The sequence below is a fragment of the Hippopotamus amphibius genome, chromosome 13 (assembly GCF_030028045.1).
Source record: "Hippopotamus amphibius kiboko isolate mHipAmp2 chromosome 13, mHipAmp2.hap2, whole genome shotgun sequence".
Taxonomy (NCBI): domain Eukaryota; kingdom Metazoa; phylum Chordata; class Mammalia; order Artiodactyla; family Hippopotamidae; genus Hippopotamus; species Hippopotamus amphibius.
The window spans coordinates 77216233-77235722 of NC_080198.1; the positions used below are offsets into that span (position 1 = coordinate 77216233).

General features: G+C 41.7%; 1 protein-coding gene across 1 annotated transcript in view; it reads left to right on the forward strand.

The window, feature by feature from the left end:
* Positions 1-354: 354 nt before the first annotated feature.
* The window catches only part of PRSS12 (serine protease 12), a 71614-nt gene continuing 52478 nt past the window's right edge, over positions 355-19490 (forward strand). Inside the window, exons 1-3 of the mRNA XM_057706220.1 lie at positions 355-1127; positions 15039-15177; positions 18189-18367. Coding sequence (XP_057562203.1) covers positions 626-1127; positions 15039-15177; positions 18189-18367 — 820 coding nt within the window. The 5' untranslated portion in view covers positions 355-625. The remainder of the gene's footprint in view (positions 1128-15038; positions 15178-18188; positions 18368-19490) is intronic.

Below are 19490 nucleotides of genomic sequence, written 5' to 3' on the forward strand. Positions count from 1 at the left end.
CGGCAAGGGGGTGGAGGAGAGATGGCTGCAGGGGCTGGTGGCAGGCTTGGCAGCCGCCGGACGCGGGGCTGTGGTGGTGTCGCCTGATGGCGAGGAACGGCCAACACCGTCCCCCAGCGTTGGCACCCTCGGGCTTGGCTCGGGCACACCGAAGCCGCCGCGGTGCCAGCGGCGGGTCTGGCCCCGCGGGGCGGGCTGACAGCCGGGAGCCCAGCAGCGGCCGCGCGGAGGTCCGGCTCCGGGGCGAGGCTGCGCGCCCCGCGCCGGCAGCCAGGGGGCAAAGTTCCCGGGCCGGCACCGCTGCCGGCTACCTGGGGCTCCGGCCCCGCCAGGGTCCGCCGGGTCCGCGCCTTCTCCTGGCGGGTCCCCTCCACCAGCCGGGGCTCCGCGGAGCGCAAGACTCCCCCGCTCGCCAGCGCTCCCGAGGCGCCGGAGCGGAGGCGCGGCCGGGGACCCGCGGCGCGCGGCGAGGTGGGGAGGGGAAGGCGGTCCGCGCGCGGGGGCCGGGAGGGGGCTCCAGCAGGGGATTCCGGGGACGCGCGGCCCCGCCCCGCCCCCTCCTCGCCTCCCCTCCAGAGCCCCGCGGAGCCGGGGAGCATGGACCACACGCCGCTGCTCTGGCACCATGACGCTCGCCCGCTTCGCGGTGGCTCTGATTTTCGGGGCGCTCCCCGGAGTGGTCAGCTTTGATCCGGTCCTCAGTTATCCCCTCCGCCACCGCCATCGCCATTCGCCCCCTCGGGGTCCCCAGCACCCTTATTACCTTCCCACCCAGCAGCGGCCACAGAGGACGCCTCCGCCGCCCCCTCTCCCGCGCGTCCCGCACCCCCCGCCGGCGCTCCCTGCCCCGCGCCTGCACGCCCTCCACGCCAGGCACACGCCCCGGCCGCACCCCGGGGACTGCCCCGCCGGCGAGCCTTGGGTCAACGTGACGGACTTCGGCGCCCCTTGTCTGCGCTGGGCAGAGGTGCCACCGTTCCTCGAGCGGTCGCCCCCGGCGGGCTGGGCTCCACTGCGAGGGCAGCGGCACAACTTTTGCCGGAGCCCCGACGGCGCGGGCAGACCCTGGTGCTTCTATGGGAACGCCCACGGCAAGGTGGACTGGGGCTACTGCGACTGCAGACACGGTGAGTGGCCTCGGGGCAGCGGCGGCGACTCGGGGCTGGCGGGGAGCCAGCCTGGCTAGGAGAGGGCGTTAGGTGCTCCTTGAAGAGAGGGGGGGGGGGGTGAGGTGGGGTTGCGGGTTTGCATCGCTCAGGGTGATGGTGGGCTGCCACTGAGTTACCAGACAAGTACCTTGGTACCTTGACTTTGAATTAGCAAGGCGCGCCTTGTGCCTGAAGGTTATCTGGGGTGATAGCTTCTCTGGAAGGTGCTGCACTCTGGGTTCCTGGATAAGGTCTTGTTTCTGGCCACTGTGCTGTGTGTGTGTGCGCGCGCGCGTGGGGTGGATGTGTGTTTTCTGGATCTGCTTGCCTGAAGAATGTTACCATATTTACGTAGAAGAGGCAAAGCAAAGGAGGAGATCGTTTCTAATGACTTGTTTTGGAAAAGGAAATATTAAATCTAATATGACGATCAGTAACCTGCCCCCCTCGCCATAGACCTGATTTGGGGAAAATGTGGTAAAATTTCTGCCTGATTCCCACCATTGACATGTATTTGAAAAAGTTTGGCAAAATTTCCGGGCCGAATTATAACTTGTCAAAATGATGTTCATATTCTGGGGCACAGAGTAGTAACTATGATCAGTGAGTGAAGCAAAAAGAAGGCGAGAAGAGATCGGAATAGTAACTATCTTAGGAAAGAAGCAACTTGATATAGTCAAGAGCAGTTTTCAAGAATGCCAGTATTCAGTTGTGTAAGTTATTTGTGGAGGATCGGGGTTAGTCGGTAAAGAGATGAAGTTGGTAAGATGTTTTGGTTTTGTGGTAATGAAAGCATCATATTAATAGATTCAATGTAAGTGAATAGTCTGCCTTTGAGCAGTGCTTTATTTTGAGTTGGTGTTTTTTAACAGTTTTTTCTCTCTCTCCTTTAATAGCTGTGGAAGAAAATCCTCACATGTCCTTTAAAATTTGGATTTTCCTTAAAAAAAAATTTTTTTTTTGGCATCTCTTCATCCAGGCTACAGGGCAGGGTTTTCATTAATTGTAATTTTGAGATATGTTGTACTTTGTACCTCTTTGGAGGTAATTTGGAGGTTAACTTTCACAGGGTCATTCTTTCCCTTCAGAAATTTTTATTTATCTGTGCCTTTGATTGCATTAGTGCTTTGAGTTAAAGGAAAGTGATAGGAAGGTTAAGATCAATTATCCTTCATCCTAGAGAATGAAGTCATCGCTATACTTGCGTTTCACAGACAGAATGCCAATGTGGCTGTAAAAATTTGGAGGTGATGTCAAGCAGAGAGCCCTAGGCATTGTTTCACTATTTACTGTAAGAGATTATTTCTAGTAAAATCTCATGTTTAGCAAACACTGACAGTTTTTTCATTTTTCTGTTATTATATTTCATGTTTCCCATTGTATATACATATATGTTTAAATAAATGGAATTCAAAGGTAAAGCACTATAGTGATCTCTCGTTCTCTTTCTGATACATAATTCTTTTAATTTTATATTCCAAATGAGGAGAGTAGCTTGTCGGTTGATTCTCCCCACCCTCTTGTGTTGAAAAGAAATTTAAACCTAACAGCAACACAGACGCTTTGTGATGCCTTTATGTTCATAGCTAATTCTCACTAGGCAAGACTCAAAACACTGCATAATAGTGTGTGTACTTCCTGGTGTAAAGTGATTGAACACAAGAGAAACAAAAGAAACCACCCAACCTGGGAGGTAAATGCCCAGCCTCCTCCCCACCCCCCCCCCAAAAAAAAAGAAAAAGAACAAAACAAAACAAAACAGGAAAGCAATCCGCTGGCTACATAATAATTTAATTACTCTCACAGGCTCAGTCTTGATAACCCATTCTGTCATTTACTCCTCACGTTCTGATTGGACGTAACTCATACCTTCAAAATGACTGGTATACTCTGAACCTATGGCTTTCTTTGTTCTGCATTTCAGTTAGGGGTATGAACAAAGCTATTGTGGAGTGGTGAAAAGAATATGGAATTGTGCTTTAGAAAACAAAGGTGTCTGCCTTGGCTCTGCCAGTAGCTGTGCAGTGCTGAGTAAGACTCTTAACCCCCAGAGCTTTGGTTTCCTTATCTGGAGGAAGGCAATTTTGGAATAGATTTATTCAAAGGACTTTCCCAGCACTGAGCATATACCAGATCCACCTGGCCTGATAATAACAGGTAGGGTTTCTGGAGCATTCACTCTGTGTTGGGTGCTGGGCTACGCATTTTATATATTAGTTTTCTCATTTAATTCTCATGGCAACATTATAAGATAGTGCACATTTCATGCCAGAGCTCATTTTATTCTTTATTTATATAAACATGTAGAAATATCTGTACTGTCGAATGATCCTATTTTTGTAGCTTAAAGGCTAGTTTAAAAAGAAAGAGAAAGGAAATTATATTCGGTCCAATGCACATGATTTCCAGTCTCTTATGACTTGAAAATATCCAGAGTTTTCTTCTTTTCTCTTTTCTTTTCCTCCTTTTTGTTTTTTTTAACAAAAACAATTAGGACAAAAGGAAAGAAAGTGTATCGTAAGGAAATACCTCTTTTAAAAAATAAACTGGAGGCCAGAGTCATGTACCTGGTTGCACTGAGAGAAATGAGGAAGTTGGTGTCCCTGAGGTGGAGAGTTGGTTGAAACTTAGTTGAAGGGGTGGCGGGGGGATCTCAGGAGAGCCAGGTCAGGGCGTGGACACTCCATTGGCTCAAATGTCTGAGAAAGAGAAAGATGATGCCTGGGCCCTGGGTGCGTGAAACTTACAAACTAGTGATCAAAGAATCATGGGGCGGAGGGGGATTGGAACACCCTGAATCAGCCCAAGGAGTTAGTTTTTATAAAGAGCATTAGACGCACTTGGGGGCTTATTAAAATGCAGACACCTGGGCTCTAGCCTTCAGAGACCCTGATTAAGTAAGCTAAGGAATCTGACTTAGGAATGTGCATTTCTAATGACCAATCAAGGTGATTTGGAGGTTGAAGACCCTTTGTCACAGTCAGGGAAAACCACGGGAGGGCATCAGAACCCACCTAAGCTGTGTGGTGGTGGGTCATCATGTCTGCTGAGTCTGCCCGTCTGTGACGTAATCCTGCTAGACTTAGGATCAAGCGTAAGGCAGGCCTATGGTAACTTTTTGTGTGGTTTTAGAAAATGGCGCCACTGGTTTTGTTTGACCAGCGTCGGATAATAACAGCTTAGTTCACCAGAATATGATTATTAACTGAATGTGAGCCAGATTATTTTCACATTTCTACAGGAAGAATTAACAGGCGACTGAGTCCCCCCAACAATATCTTGCAATAATTTAGAGCTTCCTGACTAGAAAGGGAAGTCCCTTTTCCAGTCTCTGGTTGGTGCGGCAGGTGGGACAACTTGCTTGTACTCTGCTAGGAGCTTCTCTTTGTTACAAGCAGTCAGGTGGAATGCAACCATAGGTGACTGATGACTGATGGGTAAAATAGGTATAAGAAACAGTAATGCTGTAATGGTTGAGGTTTTGAAACAGGAGGGAAGGGGGCAGGGCACAACCTTTAAAAGAATGATATAGCCATGGGCTTCCTTGGTGGTGCAGTGGTTAAGAATCTGCCTGCCAATGCAGGGGACACGTGTTCAAGCCCTGGTCCGGGAAGCTCCCACATACCGTGGAGCAGCTAAGCCCGTGCACCACAACTACTGAGCCTGCATGCCACAACTGCTGAGGGCCATGTGCCTAGAGCCTGTGCTCCACAACAAGAGAAGCCATCACAGTGAGAAGCACCACCCTGCAATGAGAAGCCCATGAACCACAAGGAAAAGCAGACCCACTCACTGCAACTAGAGAAAGCCTGTATGCAGAAATGAAGACCCAACACAGCCTATAAATAAATAAGTAAATAAGTAAGTAAATAAATAAATAGATTTATTAAAAAAAAAAGAATGGCATAGCTATAGGACGTGACAAAAACTGGTTAGAACCAGCTAGGTCCAAGATGGCGGAAGATTCAACTTGATTATATGCTCATTGTAATATATTAGCATGCTAAATGACAGGCCCACCAATGCCATGACAGTTCTGAGATGGATCAAAGATCAAAACGTGGACAGTGGCCCAATTCTTGGAAATCCCTGCCCCTTCCTTGAATAATTGGAATAATCCTCCCACTCATTAGCCTATGAAATTACCCAGCCCATAAAAACTAACCACCCCATATTTCAAGGCCTCTCACCTTCTGAGATGGCCCACACTCTATCTGTGGAGTGTGCTTCTCTCTAAATAAATCCACTTCTTATCTATCACTTTGTCTCTCACTGAACTCATTCTGTGATGAGACATCAAGAACCTGAGCTTCATTAGGTCCTGAGACCAGGTGTGTGATCTCAATTAAGAGACCATGGGGGGCTTCCCTGGTGGCACAGTGGTTAAGAGTCCGCCAGCCAATGTAGGGGACATGGGTTTGATCCCTGAGCCGGGAAGATCCCACATGCCTCGGAGCAACTAAGCCCATGCGCCACAATTACTGAGCCTGCGCTCTAGAGCCTGTGAGCCACAACTGCGGAGCCCACACACTGAAACTACTGAAGCCTGTGTGCCTAGAGCCCATGCTCCGCAACAAGAGAAGGCACTGCAATCAGAAACCTGCACACTGCAACGAAGAGTAGCCCCAGCTCGCCACAACTAGAGAAAGCCCGTGCACAGCAATGAAGACCCAATGCAGCCAAATTTATGTATTTATTATAAAAAAAAAAAAAAAGAGAGACCATAGTTTCAAGTCCCAATCCTGGGTTTTGGCCACGTTCAAGTCCTGGCATGTGGGTTTAAGTCCCAATCTGAGTTGTACAGTTTCAGTTTTACCAGAAAGAATGAGTCATGGATCTGACTTTATGTCATGTCATGCTAATCTGTTCACCCAAATCTCCTGATTCAAATAGAGACAGTGGAATTGTGGGAGGAATAATATTGTTTACAGGCTGTACTCTTTGAAGTCCATCTGGTGTTTGAAGTGAAGGTTAATTAAAAAGTTGGCTGAAAGTCCCTTTAAAAAATTTTTTTAATGCTACATCTTGATTCTGTGTAGTAGGTGCTGAAAAACATTTATTAGCAATTACAGATTTGATACATTTCCGGGCTGGATTTTTAATATTGAGCTCAATCTGTCTTTCAGGCTAAGGCAGATATAACATACTTTGACTTGGGGCATTATCTGACTCTTTACTAGTGTGATTTTTTTTTGTAAGGAGAAAATTAGATATCCTGTTACTACTGCCTTTTATGAATGATTATCTTGGACATGCAAACACTCTGTGTGTGTGTGTGTATATATATATATATATATGTACTTCTTGGGGGTGTGTGTGAAGGTAACCTTTGTAAAAGTAATTTGGTTTATAACTGAAGGCAAGCCTAATTACCCAGCAGTAAGGTGTTACTCAGAGATCCCTTATTTGATGGATACTATGCAGCTCCTAAAGTGATAATCCCAAAGATTGTCTATAAAAAAATGGAAAAATACTCATGGCAATGTTAAGGGGAGAAGATGGATACAAAACTTATATACTTATGACTAACTGAAAATAAAGAGGGCTGTGAAAAGTTTGGAAGAGATAAGAGGCGATAATTATGAACTGGGGTATGAGTGTGGCTAGGGTCAGTTAATGTGGTTTTGATGGCAAAGAATAGAAAACCCAATTCACAATGCCTGAAGCAATAAAGTTTGTTGTTCATATTATAAGAAGTCAGGCTCCAACCTGGTACAGGTCTGCTACTCTCTTGATTCCTTTATTTTCAAAGTGTGGCTTTTATCCTTAGGCTAATGGTTATTCCAGTTTTCATGTCAAGATAGAACAACTTGAAGAAGAAAGATAGGGCCCCTTCTTCATGTATGACCCATTGAAAGAGCAAGGAGACCTTCCTAGAATTCCCCCATAGACTTCCTCCCGTATTTCATTGGGCAGACCTTCCTGGCACTCTCTGGGAAGGAAAATGCAATGACCATGCTTGCCTAGATTAGTCAGGATTGACCTGTGAGCATGGCGGCAGTCGTGGCAGGGAGAAGCAGGTCGTTACCCGCAGAGTCTGCCACGAAGTGTGGTTGAGGTTTGTCCTTGCTGGGCTGCACCCCTCAGGCCTCCAAGCCCTGTACTTGCCCAGCCTCCTGATGGAAGAAGGAGCCTGGAGGCGTGGTCAGAGACATCAGTGGTTTAATGGATGGGGGGTCTTACATGTCTCAAGCAAGGTCCTGGAGCAACATCCCACCATGTGTAGCAGGCGATGGGCAGGACATGGCAGCGGTCTTTGCTATGGGTGTGTGTGTGTGTGTGTGTGTGTAGGGCCGTGGGGGTGGGAGGAGAAGGGGTGAGGGTGGGGGTTTTGGGGGTAGAGAGGGAGGTTACCAGTTATAGAGGGAATTGACATCAGGTTGGCTCATTGGTTACAAGGGAAACCAGCAGGGCAGCACGCCTCTCACCACGCCTTTGATTAGCTATCGTAGTGGAAACGTTCTGATCTAAAAATTAGCACAGTCACTGGCTGGAGTGGGGCAAGTATGTAGGCGTTTACTGATCAGTTTCTATGATTAAGAGGGAAGGTCAGTCACGTGAGTAGGGTGTAGGTGAAGCAGGCACTGGTTGAGCAGGGGATGTACAGAGAGCAAGAGAACTGCCATCCTGGGTGGCCTGATCATACAGTTCTTATACAGATATCCCCCACTTTTTGAGAATTTGCTTTATGCTACTTCACTTTTACAAAGGTACATTAGTACCTGTTTTTGCTAACCGAAAGAAATCCAAAGAGAATTTTTGCTTTTATGAAAAAAGGTGAAAATTGAAAGGAGCGTTCAGTGTTTGTTTGGCAGTGAGCCGTTATGGAGGCAGGGCACACCTGGAGCACTGAGAGTGGCGCCCCCAAGCTCCTTCTCCAGGAACTACACAGTATCTCAGCATCAGGCTGCCATCAGGGTTTGAGCTGTGTCTGTGAGCATCTGTGCTTTTTCTCAATTTATTTTGTGCATCTCTTAACAAGATGTGTCCTAAGGTTAGTTGCTTCTTGGCTTTATGCCAAAAGGTTTTCTTTATGTTACAAAAGGTTTCATAGGAAAATTCTACTTTTGGATATTGGGGAAAACCTGCATTGGGGAAACAATGCAATTAGAAAATAGTTATAATTAATTTAAAAAATTACGCTGTGAAATGCTTCATGCGTTTTTTAGCCATATGTAGATGAATAACATTTAGACTTGATTTGATTGGTAAAGCATATTTACTTGTTTTTAAGATGCGACTTGCAACTCTAGCAATTTATGTGTGAAATGAATAATTCCATTGTCAAGAATATGGAAGTTGGTTCAATTTTTAGGTAAACATAGTTTAATTGTAATTTTTAACCTTTTTCCCCCTTGAATTAACCTGTAAAGAAAGAAATCCTCTGAAGCCTGTCCCTTTAGTCTGCATAGTAGACAAACATTTAGCTGCGCACTGTGTGAACAATTGTTGTAGACTGCCTTCTACATGGTTGACATGCTGCTGTTAGAAAATCAGGAAATGTTGATTTTTGCCTCCTTTGCATCTTACTTTTCTAGAGCAGTCCCCTCCTCTCACCCCTTCTCCCTGTTTCTGAAAATCAGCACAATATTAATAAATTTTTTATTGTATGCAAAGCACTGAAGTAATGAGATTTTCCCCCCCAGAAGCCATGTATGCATGTTCAGCTTCATACTTTTTATTAGGATCACCAGAGGGGCATAAAAACTGAGAAAACCTGATTCTTGCAGAAAGGCAAGAGTAGATTTCATTAAACATTTACTGAGTTCACACTAGGAGCAGAATTTACAAAGATAGTAAGAAATTACCTGTGTCCTCTGGTTGAGGATGGTCACTCTCTGGTTGAGATGTCAGGAGAGTACTAAGCGTTTTTATTCCCTTTCCTGTGATATGTACTCTGGGAGACAGATAAGACTACTATTAAGCGTGGTTTAATTTCATCACTCAGAGTTGTACAATAAAATGGTGATACCCATACCATGTGTTAGTGTGTGGATTGTTCAGAGACAAACAACTTGTGGAATTTTCTGCTCCAGTTATTTAAATGCATATATTGTTAGTGTACTATAACTTGACCATGCATAGAGTCTTCTTTTGCATAATATTGTATAATATTTTAAACCCACAAATAATCGATAAGATTTATAAATTTCTAATAAGCCCAATGTAAATAGGTAGAATTGCTTACGGAGGATACCCTTTCACTTTGAACTAGATCAGTTCATATTTTTTCTCAGTACTAAAGGTATCTACATGAATAATAAATGAATAATTAATATGAATTATAGATGTGAACTAATGGAGGCAAATATAGTTCAGTTGGTTATTAGTTCAGGGGAATGCTTCATATGTTAAAAGGTGATTTGATTTCATTTTGACATGGAATGATTTGAATAAAATCTACTATTTTGCAGTGCTAAACTAATTTCAGTTAGTCATAGACAAAATAAAATACCTCAGTACCATCAAATAAGGTGTAGGAAAAAAAACCCCATCAAAATTAATGTAGCCTCCCCTACTGTACTTGAAAAATTCAACTAACTGCTGCCCAGTTCAGTTGTTCTTAGGTAGTGTGATTTTTGTGTGTGTGTATTTTATAATTAAGATAGGAAATGATCACTTAGTATATTTTTCCAGTTTTGCCTTTGGTATAAGACAAAAGATTATGTTTAATTCATTGTCAAATACGTGTACTAAATTGTCCAACATGTAATGGGCTTTTTTTCTATTCTTTTAAATAGCTCATCAACTGAAATTTCTGCATTACTTTCAGCTTTATGTATACTTTTTGTCAAGGATCTGAACAATAGCTTGATGTCACTGGCATGGATTCTTTCTGATTCCACCAGAACAATAGAAATGACTAAAATTAATTTTGTGCCTCTGTGAAGTCCAGTAATTGATGAGAAAGGATCTGGGTGATAACATTAATTTTCTTTTACTCATTTATCAAACTGTGATTTTAAAAGATTTAAAAAATATTTATTATTAATTCTATTCAAAAAACACTACTGGGATGGATCTTTGTTTTTGTTGTTTTTTCTTTTTCTTCTAGTGAGTGAGTGCTATTCTGTAAGTATATTTTAAGGAGTTAACTAAATAGGCAAGTCTTTTCATTTGGTTTATTTTGGAATGAGCTGGATTTAGTGAACAAAGATAGCTGACCTATTAGGTTCCTTTCCCGATATTTCTCTTAGGCCTCCTTGAAGTATGGGGTGTGAGAAGGGAGGTTTTGCCAGCTGTCCAAGGAGGGGTAATATCATAACAGCTCTATTAGTTTGCTAGGGCTGCTGTAATGAGTACCACAAACTGAGTGGCTTAAACAAAGAAACTTATTATTTCATAGTTCTGGAGGCTAGAAGTCCAAGATCAGTGTCAGCAGACCCATGCTTCCTCTCAAGGCACTAGGGAAGGGTCTGTTCCAGGACACTCTCCTAGCTTCTGATAGTTCCTTGGCTTGTGGATGTGTAACTGCAGCTTTCAGATGGCGTTCTCCCTGTGTGTGTCTCTGTCCAAATCTCTCCTTTTTATGAGAATATAGTCATGTTGGAGTAGAGCCCTCTCTAATGACCTCATCTTATCTCAGTCATCTGCAAAGACCCTATTTCCAAATAAAGTCATGGCTGTTCATAGACACTGGAGGTCAGTACTTCAACATCTTTTGGGAGAATAGTATTCAGCCCATCACAATAACCTTAAAAACTAAAAAAACCAGTGAGACTTGTGAAGAGAATTTTAATCTAGTTAGCTGTCCTTCTCTAGATTATCTTGCATCCAGTAAGGCTGATAACATGGTTAAAGAGAAGCCCTCTGGAATGTCTCTTTGTTTTAGGAATTCCTGTTTTTTAGCAAAGTTGTCCATAAAGCAAATTTCTGTAACAAAAATCTTTTATGTTCCTTTTTCCTTTATAAAACTGGAGATATAATTACATAGAAGAAAAATAATAGTAAACTAAAATGATAAACTCAACATTTTTAGCAGGAAATTAAGGTAGTAGAGTTCTGACCGTTGTTGTACGTTGGCACATTTTGCCTTTAGGTAGCTGTAATACCAGCAGACTGGTACAGCTGACTGTTTTGTTGTTGTTGTTTATTTGTTTGTTTTTTTTTTGCAACAATTCATTTCTTGAACTCTGGGGCTCCTCTCCATGACATGCCATCATGCATAGCTTTATAGTTCCAGACTTTCTTCCGTTACTGGTTTAGTCTATAAATTTGTAACACCTGTTATAGTTGACCTGAAACCTCTGTTTGAGACTTCAAATATTGTTATTAACACCTTTAAAAAAATAGGAATATTTAGAATAGAATATTTTCCATCAAATTGGCACATGAGAGACTTTAAGACCGTGCAGCCCTGGATTCACTGGGGTGTAGCGGACAGACATTAGTGGAGACTGTGAGGAACGTGGAAAAATGCTGGGCTGGAGTAGGAGCGTGTGAGCGAAGGAGTGTGAGCAGATCAGTTTTTGATAATAAGAGACGGTGACAGTGGAGCAATATTCGCCAAAGAATTGGTCTAGAATTTATCTGAAGAACTTTATTGTTAGTAAAGTATCAATAGAAATTAGTTTATCAGGCTATGACCTTGTGGATTGCTTTATTGTTTCATTCTCCCCGCCCTTTACACTGAGCTAAGAGTATTTCCTCTTGTAAGTGTGCACCTATAGATTTGTGCAAATGTGTAGTCCTCCTGCAACGTTGTACAGCCGATGGGACAAATCAGCCTCCACTGGAGGATCAGCCTCAAATGTGGGTCACCAGAAAGCCACTTCTCTCCTGTTGTGCCGTGTAGAGAAACTCTTCAGACAGTCTCATGCTTCTGCCTGGCTAGTTTATCCCCATGTAAGGTTTGGTAGATTAGTTGTAATATTTCAAATAGAATGGTGAAAACCAACATGGCAGAATGCATAAAGTGGTACCTGAAGCACTGAAAGGTGCTTATTACATCACAGGGTCTTTGCTCAGATTTGGAGCCAAGAGGACTGAAGCAAGGGTGGGAATCTAGGAGTAGTTGGTCATGGCTCTACAACTGCTCAGTTGATTGGGTCCATAGCTTTCTCATACATAAATTAAGGGAAACAAATTACAGTTCAGCCACCTCAACCATTCTAAGAGAATCAGTGAAGCAAGAATAAACCAAACAAAAACTACTGCCTGTCTTAAATGTGTGTAGTGTGAGTTTTGTGTTCACGCTGTTGTTATTTTAGGCATATAATTATGCCGATATTTTTTTAAAAGGCTCTTTCAAAATATCATTAGAAGAACTGTGAACTCAATAGAATCACATGCCAGTAAGAAATACTCACTCTGAGGGACTTCCCTGGTGACGCAGTGGTTAAGAATCACCTGCTAATGTGGGGGACATGGGTTCCATCCCTGGTCCGGGAAGATCCCACATGCTTCGGAGCAACTAAGCCCGCGAGCCTAGAGCCCATGCTCCGCAACGAGAGAAGCCACTGGAATGAGAAGCCTGTGTACTGCAACAAAGAGTAGCCCCCCTGCTCTCTGCAACCAGAGAAAGCCTTTGTGCAGCAACCAGGACCCAATGCAGCCAAAATAAATAAATAAAATAAAATAAATAAAATATTTAGAAGGAAAAAAATACTCACTCTGAGTTCAATGTAGATGATTACTCAGAATATTTTGGAAATTTTTATGGCCTTAAGGAAAGGGTAAACTATGTGGAGGAGCACTGCTAGGAAGGTGTGTGCTCTAGAGAGGCTGGTGTTGTAAATGGATTCTGACAGAGAATTCATTAGTCATTGACATGCAAATTGCCCTTCCAGAGTTGCAAATATTTGGATGAGCGCTCCACATTTCTTGCCATATGGCAGATACAGCTAAATGAATCCAGGCTTTCACAGCACATTTGGAGCATCTGAGAAATGATGGTAGAACTGATAGTTGACCTGGAAACTATTTCCAGTGCTATCATTTTCATTATAACAGTGTTATGGTAACAATTATACTTCTTGCAGAGTTTTCTCCTTCTCATTTCTGCCTTAATCATTTAGATGATATACATGCATCCTTTCTTCTTGACAGCTTTTTAGTGATTTAGGCCATATTTTACATTTTATTATGATTACTTAACATGCATAAGCAGAGTTCCAGTTTGTTTTCATTACTACATCTTTCTTCTAACCCTTTGACATGAATAATTTGGTGGTGGTGGTGATGGGGAATTAATAAACAGATAATAGATTAAATATCATTTCAAATAACATTTGTTTCAGGTGAACAAATGAACTCTTTGAATTGAAATAAACTGCTGGCATTTGTACTGTGCATAATATTATGTGGGTCTCTATAGAAGACATTTTGTGATTAAAAAATCATTAACATTCAGTTAAACTCTTCAGACATATTTCTTTAAAAATATTCTGCAGTTCATATCTTTCGCTGAGCTAGACAGGACTTCCTCTTGCTTGGTCTGAATTAAAGAAGTTTAGAATATATGAATGATTTTTAATAGATTATCTGCTATATGTGTGACCCACGCCGTGTTCTCTCCTGAATAATCAGGGTTCGGCAGTGCAATGTTTGCCTGCCTTTATTACTGCCTTTTGTTTGCATTAAATGACACTTTGTCATGAGAAATAGGATACGTTTTTCTTAAATAGTTACATTTTTAAAGGATGATTATGTGGAAAATAATAATGGTAGATGACTTGGCTAGTGCAAATGAAATGAATAGCTGGTTTGTGAATCTAATGTTTCTGGAAAACTATTGTAAAGCCATACGTAACGACTTTGAAATATGTAAAACGTGCCAGAAATTTTTGGTAGAATTTAATTTCTTTACCTGTGAAATAAAGGCCATCCTAAGTGACTTTTCACAGAATTTTATGAAATTTTAAGTTGTCTGAGTTTGATTCTATCTCTGCAAGTGTCCCAATTGCTGCCCCTCAGTACGCACTCCGAAACCCAGTGCCAATGAGAAGAGAAATGTAGGCCTTTGAGCCACACTTTAAAAAAAAAACAACAAAACAAATATATTTGATGTACAATATTATATAGTTTCAGATGTACTGCATAGTGATGGGATGTTTGCATAACGTTATGAAATGATCACCACGATAAACCTAGTAACCACTTTGATCCACACTTAAGGGATAAAACTTAAAATATTATTTTCCCCAGAGGTGCTTGAATTTAAATTTTGACCCTTTAAGACTGAAAAGAATGGCTCAAATCGTAGACTGTGGAGCAGCTGAGTGGGGCCGGTGTGTAAGGGGAAGTGAAGTCCCAGGGCCATTCAGTTATATCAAACTACTCTACCTAGTGGCAGTCTCCCTAAGACTAACATTAGGCAGTGTTTTCAACACTTAACACCTTTCTGAAATTATAGACATAATCTTTAGACTTGTCATGACTACTGCTAGTAGCTAAAAGGGGAAAGGCATTTTATTCTTCTTTACTGGAAGAACAAATCAGAGAGAAGGAAGATACAGCAGCCAATAACAGGTGATTTATAAACAGAACATTGAATGCAGTTTCTGTGTGTTTTTAAATCTATGACCTCATGTGAAGATGGAAAGTGATACATAAGTGATAAGAACTAAATAGGTGATGTGATCTAATACTTGTGAGACAGTGTCAGCCGTTAGTCACAGTCTTCCACTTTTTCCCTTTGAAAATTATAATTGGACTTTCTCTTTGCCTAGATAAAAGGAAGTATCATTAGCATTGACATCAGGATGTCAATCACCAAAAAAAAAAAAAAAGAGCCTGCTAAATCCTCATTTAAAGAAAGAAGCACATGCTGTGAGCAGTGAGAGACCAGGTCTCTAACCACTTCAGTGGAAAAATCATGTTACCAGGATGTTCAGTATGTTCAAACGATTATTTGCTATTAAAGGATTTTGGGATTCTTTTCCGCTTTAGGGTCAGTCCGACTTCGTGGTGGCCAAAATGAGTTTGAAGGCACGGTGGAAGTATATGCACATGGAGTTTGGGGCACAGTGTGTAGCAGCCACTGGGATGACTCTGATGCATCCGTCATTTGTCACCAGCTGCAGCTGGGGTGAGTCCTCCCATCCTTGACCAAATCTGTCTGCTAATATGTGAGAGGAATGCTGGGCACCCATCATTGCAGTGAAGATGGTACGTCTTCCTTCCCCATTCTCTTTCCTTACTCTCATTTTTCTCAGAAGAGATGGTAAAAAAGGGCCCCAAACGGAAGGAGTGAGTTCTTTTACATACAAATGCACTTCACTTGTTACTACCCCGGCTGACTAGGAAATGGACAATTCTAAGTCGTCTAAAGTTAAGAAGCATCTTTTGGTCTTTGGCTTCAACAAAATAATTGTTTAATGCTAGGAAGCAAGGAATTTGTTCCTAAGAGTTGTAATCTCTCAGTAGCCCATGCACCCTGAGGTTGCTGTTGTTTGCTTTTAACTTTCCACCTTGAGCCACCCACAAATTCCATTTGTGTGTGTACAAAGGAGGTGAGGTTCACCTGTGCTTGCATCCCATCCCGTGCTGGGTAAGGGGTGATATCCTGCGACATAGGTTTCTGCACGGAGGAGGTCTGTAAGAGATGACAGCTTCCCTCCGTCCCAGCAGCATCCTTAGTCCTGAGAAGCTGTCGGCCCTTCCACGACCCTAGGCGCTCTCGTTAAAACAGACTCCCACCAGGCCCAGAACCTTTTGCCTCGTTTCAAGGGGTTTCCTAGGAGCAGAAGGTTCCATTTTGGAAAAAACGTTTTTGTTTTTGTTGTTATTCTTATTGTTCTGTTTTTGTGTCTCATTTATTTTTTCCAAGTATGCCTGCCCTATATTTTTCTTGGTCTTTATCACCAGAGATCTTTAGAAAGCATGAAAAATATCTTGTAATGAAAAATGAAGTTTAAAAGGACTGAAAGAGAAGTTTTCCATTTGCAAATAGTTTGGATTAATAATCAGTGAGTGGTAATATCTAATGTGATGACACAAATGAAAAGCTTAGTCAACTCCAGTCAAATCAGTAAGAATTTTAATTTGCCAGCTTCCTGTCTTCCCACGAGGAAGATGGGGAATGAGTATTTAGTAAAGGCAAACTTTGAGGGCTTAAGTTTTGTTCAGACTTTTGATGCTATTAGATTGGCAAATAGGGTTAATGTACTTAATTAACTAATTTTAAAAAAATGAATGTTGGAATAAATCAGGGTAAAAGAAGGAAGAAGGGGAGAGACTACAAAGTGTTATGGTGTTTAGGATGCTAATTACTAATTTTATCAATGAGTATTTTGTCTGGCAAACAGTCATTGGCAGGTGGGCAGGTCACAAAGAATGTTTACTTGATGCTTTTTCTTTTAAGGGCCTGGAGATGTAACAAATTTGTAGTCTGGTGTCAGTGTCTTCCTTTATGTACATTTCTACCTGTGCTTTCATTACCCCTGAAAATCAGGGAAGAATAAAATTTTCTACAAGATTCTGACATAAGAAAGCAAAAAAAGGTACAAATGAACTTGGGACTTCCCTGGTGGTTCAGTGGTAAAGAATCCATCCTGCAGTGTGGGTTCGATCCCTGGTCGGGGAGCTAAGATCCCACATGCCGTGGGGCAACTAAGCCCAAGTGTGCCACAACTGCTGAGCCCGTGCACCTCAACTAGAGAAAATAAAACCCAGTTACCACAACTAGAGAGAAGCCTGTGCGCCACAATGAAAGATCCCGCGTGCCACAACTAAGACCCAACACAGCCAAAAGTAAAAATAAATAAAATAAATAAATATGAAAAAATGCAAAATCCTTTAAAAAAAAGGTACAAATGAACTTATTTACAATACGAAACAGAAATAGAGTTACAGATGTAGAAAACAATTTTATGGTTACCAGGGGAAAAAAGGGGGAGGGATAAAATGGGAGATTGGGATGGACATGTACACACTACTATATGTAAAATAGATAATAAGGACCTACTGCATAGCACAGGGAACTCTACCCAATACTCTGTAATGACCTATATGGGAAAGGAACCTAAAAAAGAGTGGATATATGTATATGTATAGCTGATTCACTTTGCCGAACTGCAGAAAGTAACACAACATTGTAAATCATCTATGTGCCAGTTAAAAGAAAAAGAAAGAAAGAAAGAAAAGGAAACAAGAACACTGTGATGGAGATGTGAATTACAGTGGTAGGTTGCTGGTCTCTTGATTGATGAAAGAATGTAAACTATCTTTCTGCAAACATAAACTTCAGATAAGCTAATCTGAAGTTCCTTCTGTCATCTCTTAGTACCTCATTAATAAAAAAGAATTGCACAATAAGAGCAGAGCAGCCCAGCTTTATTGCTGTAAAAACACATTCATATTTTAGATATACCCCAAGTATTTACTGTTTGATTAATGGAAGCTGTTGCATGGAGACAGTTCTAGAGAGTATCTTGTTATTCAGATAAGCATTTAATCTTTTAAAAATGTAATACCAATTTTGTACATATGAGTTAAAATATGTAGCTTAAATGAGTTATTATCTTATTATCTGGTTTCAAAGTCTTGCTAGCAAACACTGTCTATAAAGTTTTAAAAAATGTGAATGGGTTGCCTCTCTTGATATTATCTTGCTTAGATGTGGTAATCATAATCGTTTTGAAAATGAGAGGCTGAAATATTGGAGTAGGAAAGAATCTTCAAGCATCCAGACTTCTTTTGTATATCAGAAGGCAGAGCTCAGAGAGACTTTAGAGTGATTTGCAGCTGAGTTCAGACTGGAATCCAAGTGCCACTGGGCCACATGACACACTTCTTCCACAAAGCCACCCAGACTCCCTTCTTATTTATATCTGTAGTGTTTGCCCATTTTCTTCTAAAATCAGCCATAGTTAGTAAAGGAACATGCCTACCATTAGTTATTCAAGATTAATTAAAAAGATTGCCATAGGTCATCAACCCAAGTTCTGATCTAATGTTTTGATTTGCTTGTAATTTACATAATCCGTTGTTTTTCTTCCAATCCATCTTTATTGATTTCTTCCGTTTTTAAAAGTACTAGTGCTTTGACAAAAATTAGCTTACGTTTGATAAACCTAACCTTGATCATTGTACTTCCAGAGGAAAAGGAGTAGCAAAACAAACCCTGTTTTCTGGACTGGGCCTTATTCCCATTTATTGGAGCAATGTCCGTTGCCGAGGAGATGAAGAAAATATACTGCTTTGTGAAAAAGACATCTGGCAGGGTGGGGCGTGTCCTCAGAAGATGGCAGCTGCTGTCACGTGTAGCTTTTCCCATGGTAAAACAAGTATTTATTCTCTTACTTTACTTTTATTGTGGTTTCAGCATGATTCCAGATGATAAAAGTGTCTTAGTTAAACCATTTCCTAAAAGAGTTTAAATACAGACCTAAGTCTGAATCATCATAGTCTATATCTACAGTCTAATTAAATACTCTTCAATAAGAGTTCATCTAACAGTGGATTTCCATTTGACCTCACTTTTTTTTTTTCTTTTTTTTTTTTGTTATTTTTTATTTTTTATTTTTTTTGGGGGTACACCAGGTTCAATCATCTGTTTGCATACACACATCCCCGTACTCCCTCCTGACCTCACTTTTAACATATTTCCTATTTTATCTAATTCGCTTATAGACATATTATATACTGTATATGAAAACACATTTTGGTAATGGAAAATTGTGATGGAATCAAGTTAAAAATCATCTTGAAACCAAATATCAAGTACCAACTACAACAAAATACCCTCATTTTATAGAATGGAATAGAATCATGGTACCACCGTTCTCCTTTGAGTTGCAGATAGCACATTCCATAAAACAAATTGCTTCCTTGGACAGGGACTCTTTCTAAGCCCCATTTACTAGGCATGAGATGATCAGAGTATGGTTTCACTGTACTAGTACGCCTATGTTCATATGAATGGAAGCAGAGGAGGGAACAGCTGCTTTCACAGGGGCAGATGGGTTTTCTGGGGTCCATGGTTGTTTTAACGTGTGACCACAACCTGAGGCTACCACACTGTCACAGTATCCCTTTTGCATTTTCCTTGGAGACAGCAGCCTGACCAGATGTCCCAGGTCTTAGAATGCCAGCAGCCAGCCCAGGGCAGTGGTTTCTGTTTGAGTACAAGTATCAGGGGAGGAGTTGAAAAGCTCCCACCACAAAACATACAGAGAATTTAGGGTCATTCCTATGAATTGGCCAGAAGAACCAATGGAAATGGTACAGGATATGGTACAGGCATGTGCTCGGAGAGCTACAATCCTTTTGTAGGTAGGCAAGGTACATATTAAATCTTGATTCTTGTAAGTTTTTCCTTTTCTTCCTTTGCCTCTCCACCTTTGGGTAATGCTGCTTTTGGCAAATACATGTTTACACATTGCTACATCAGGGATGTTG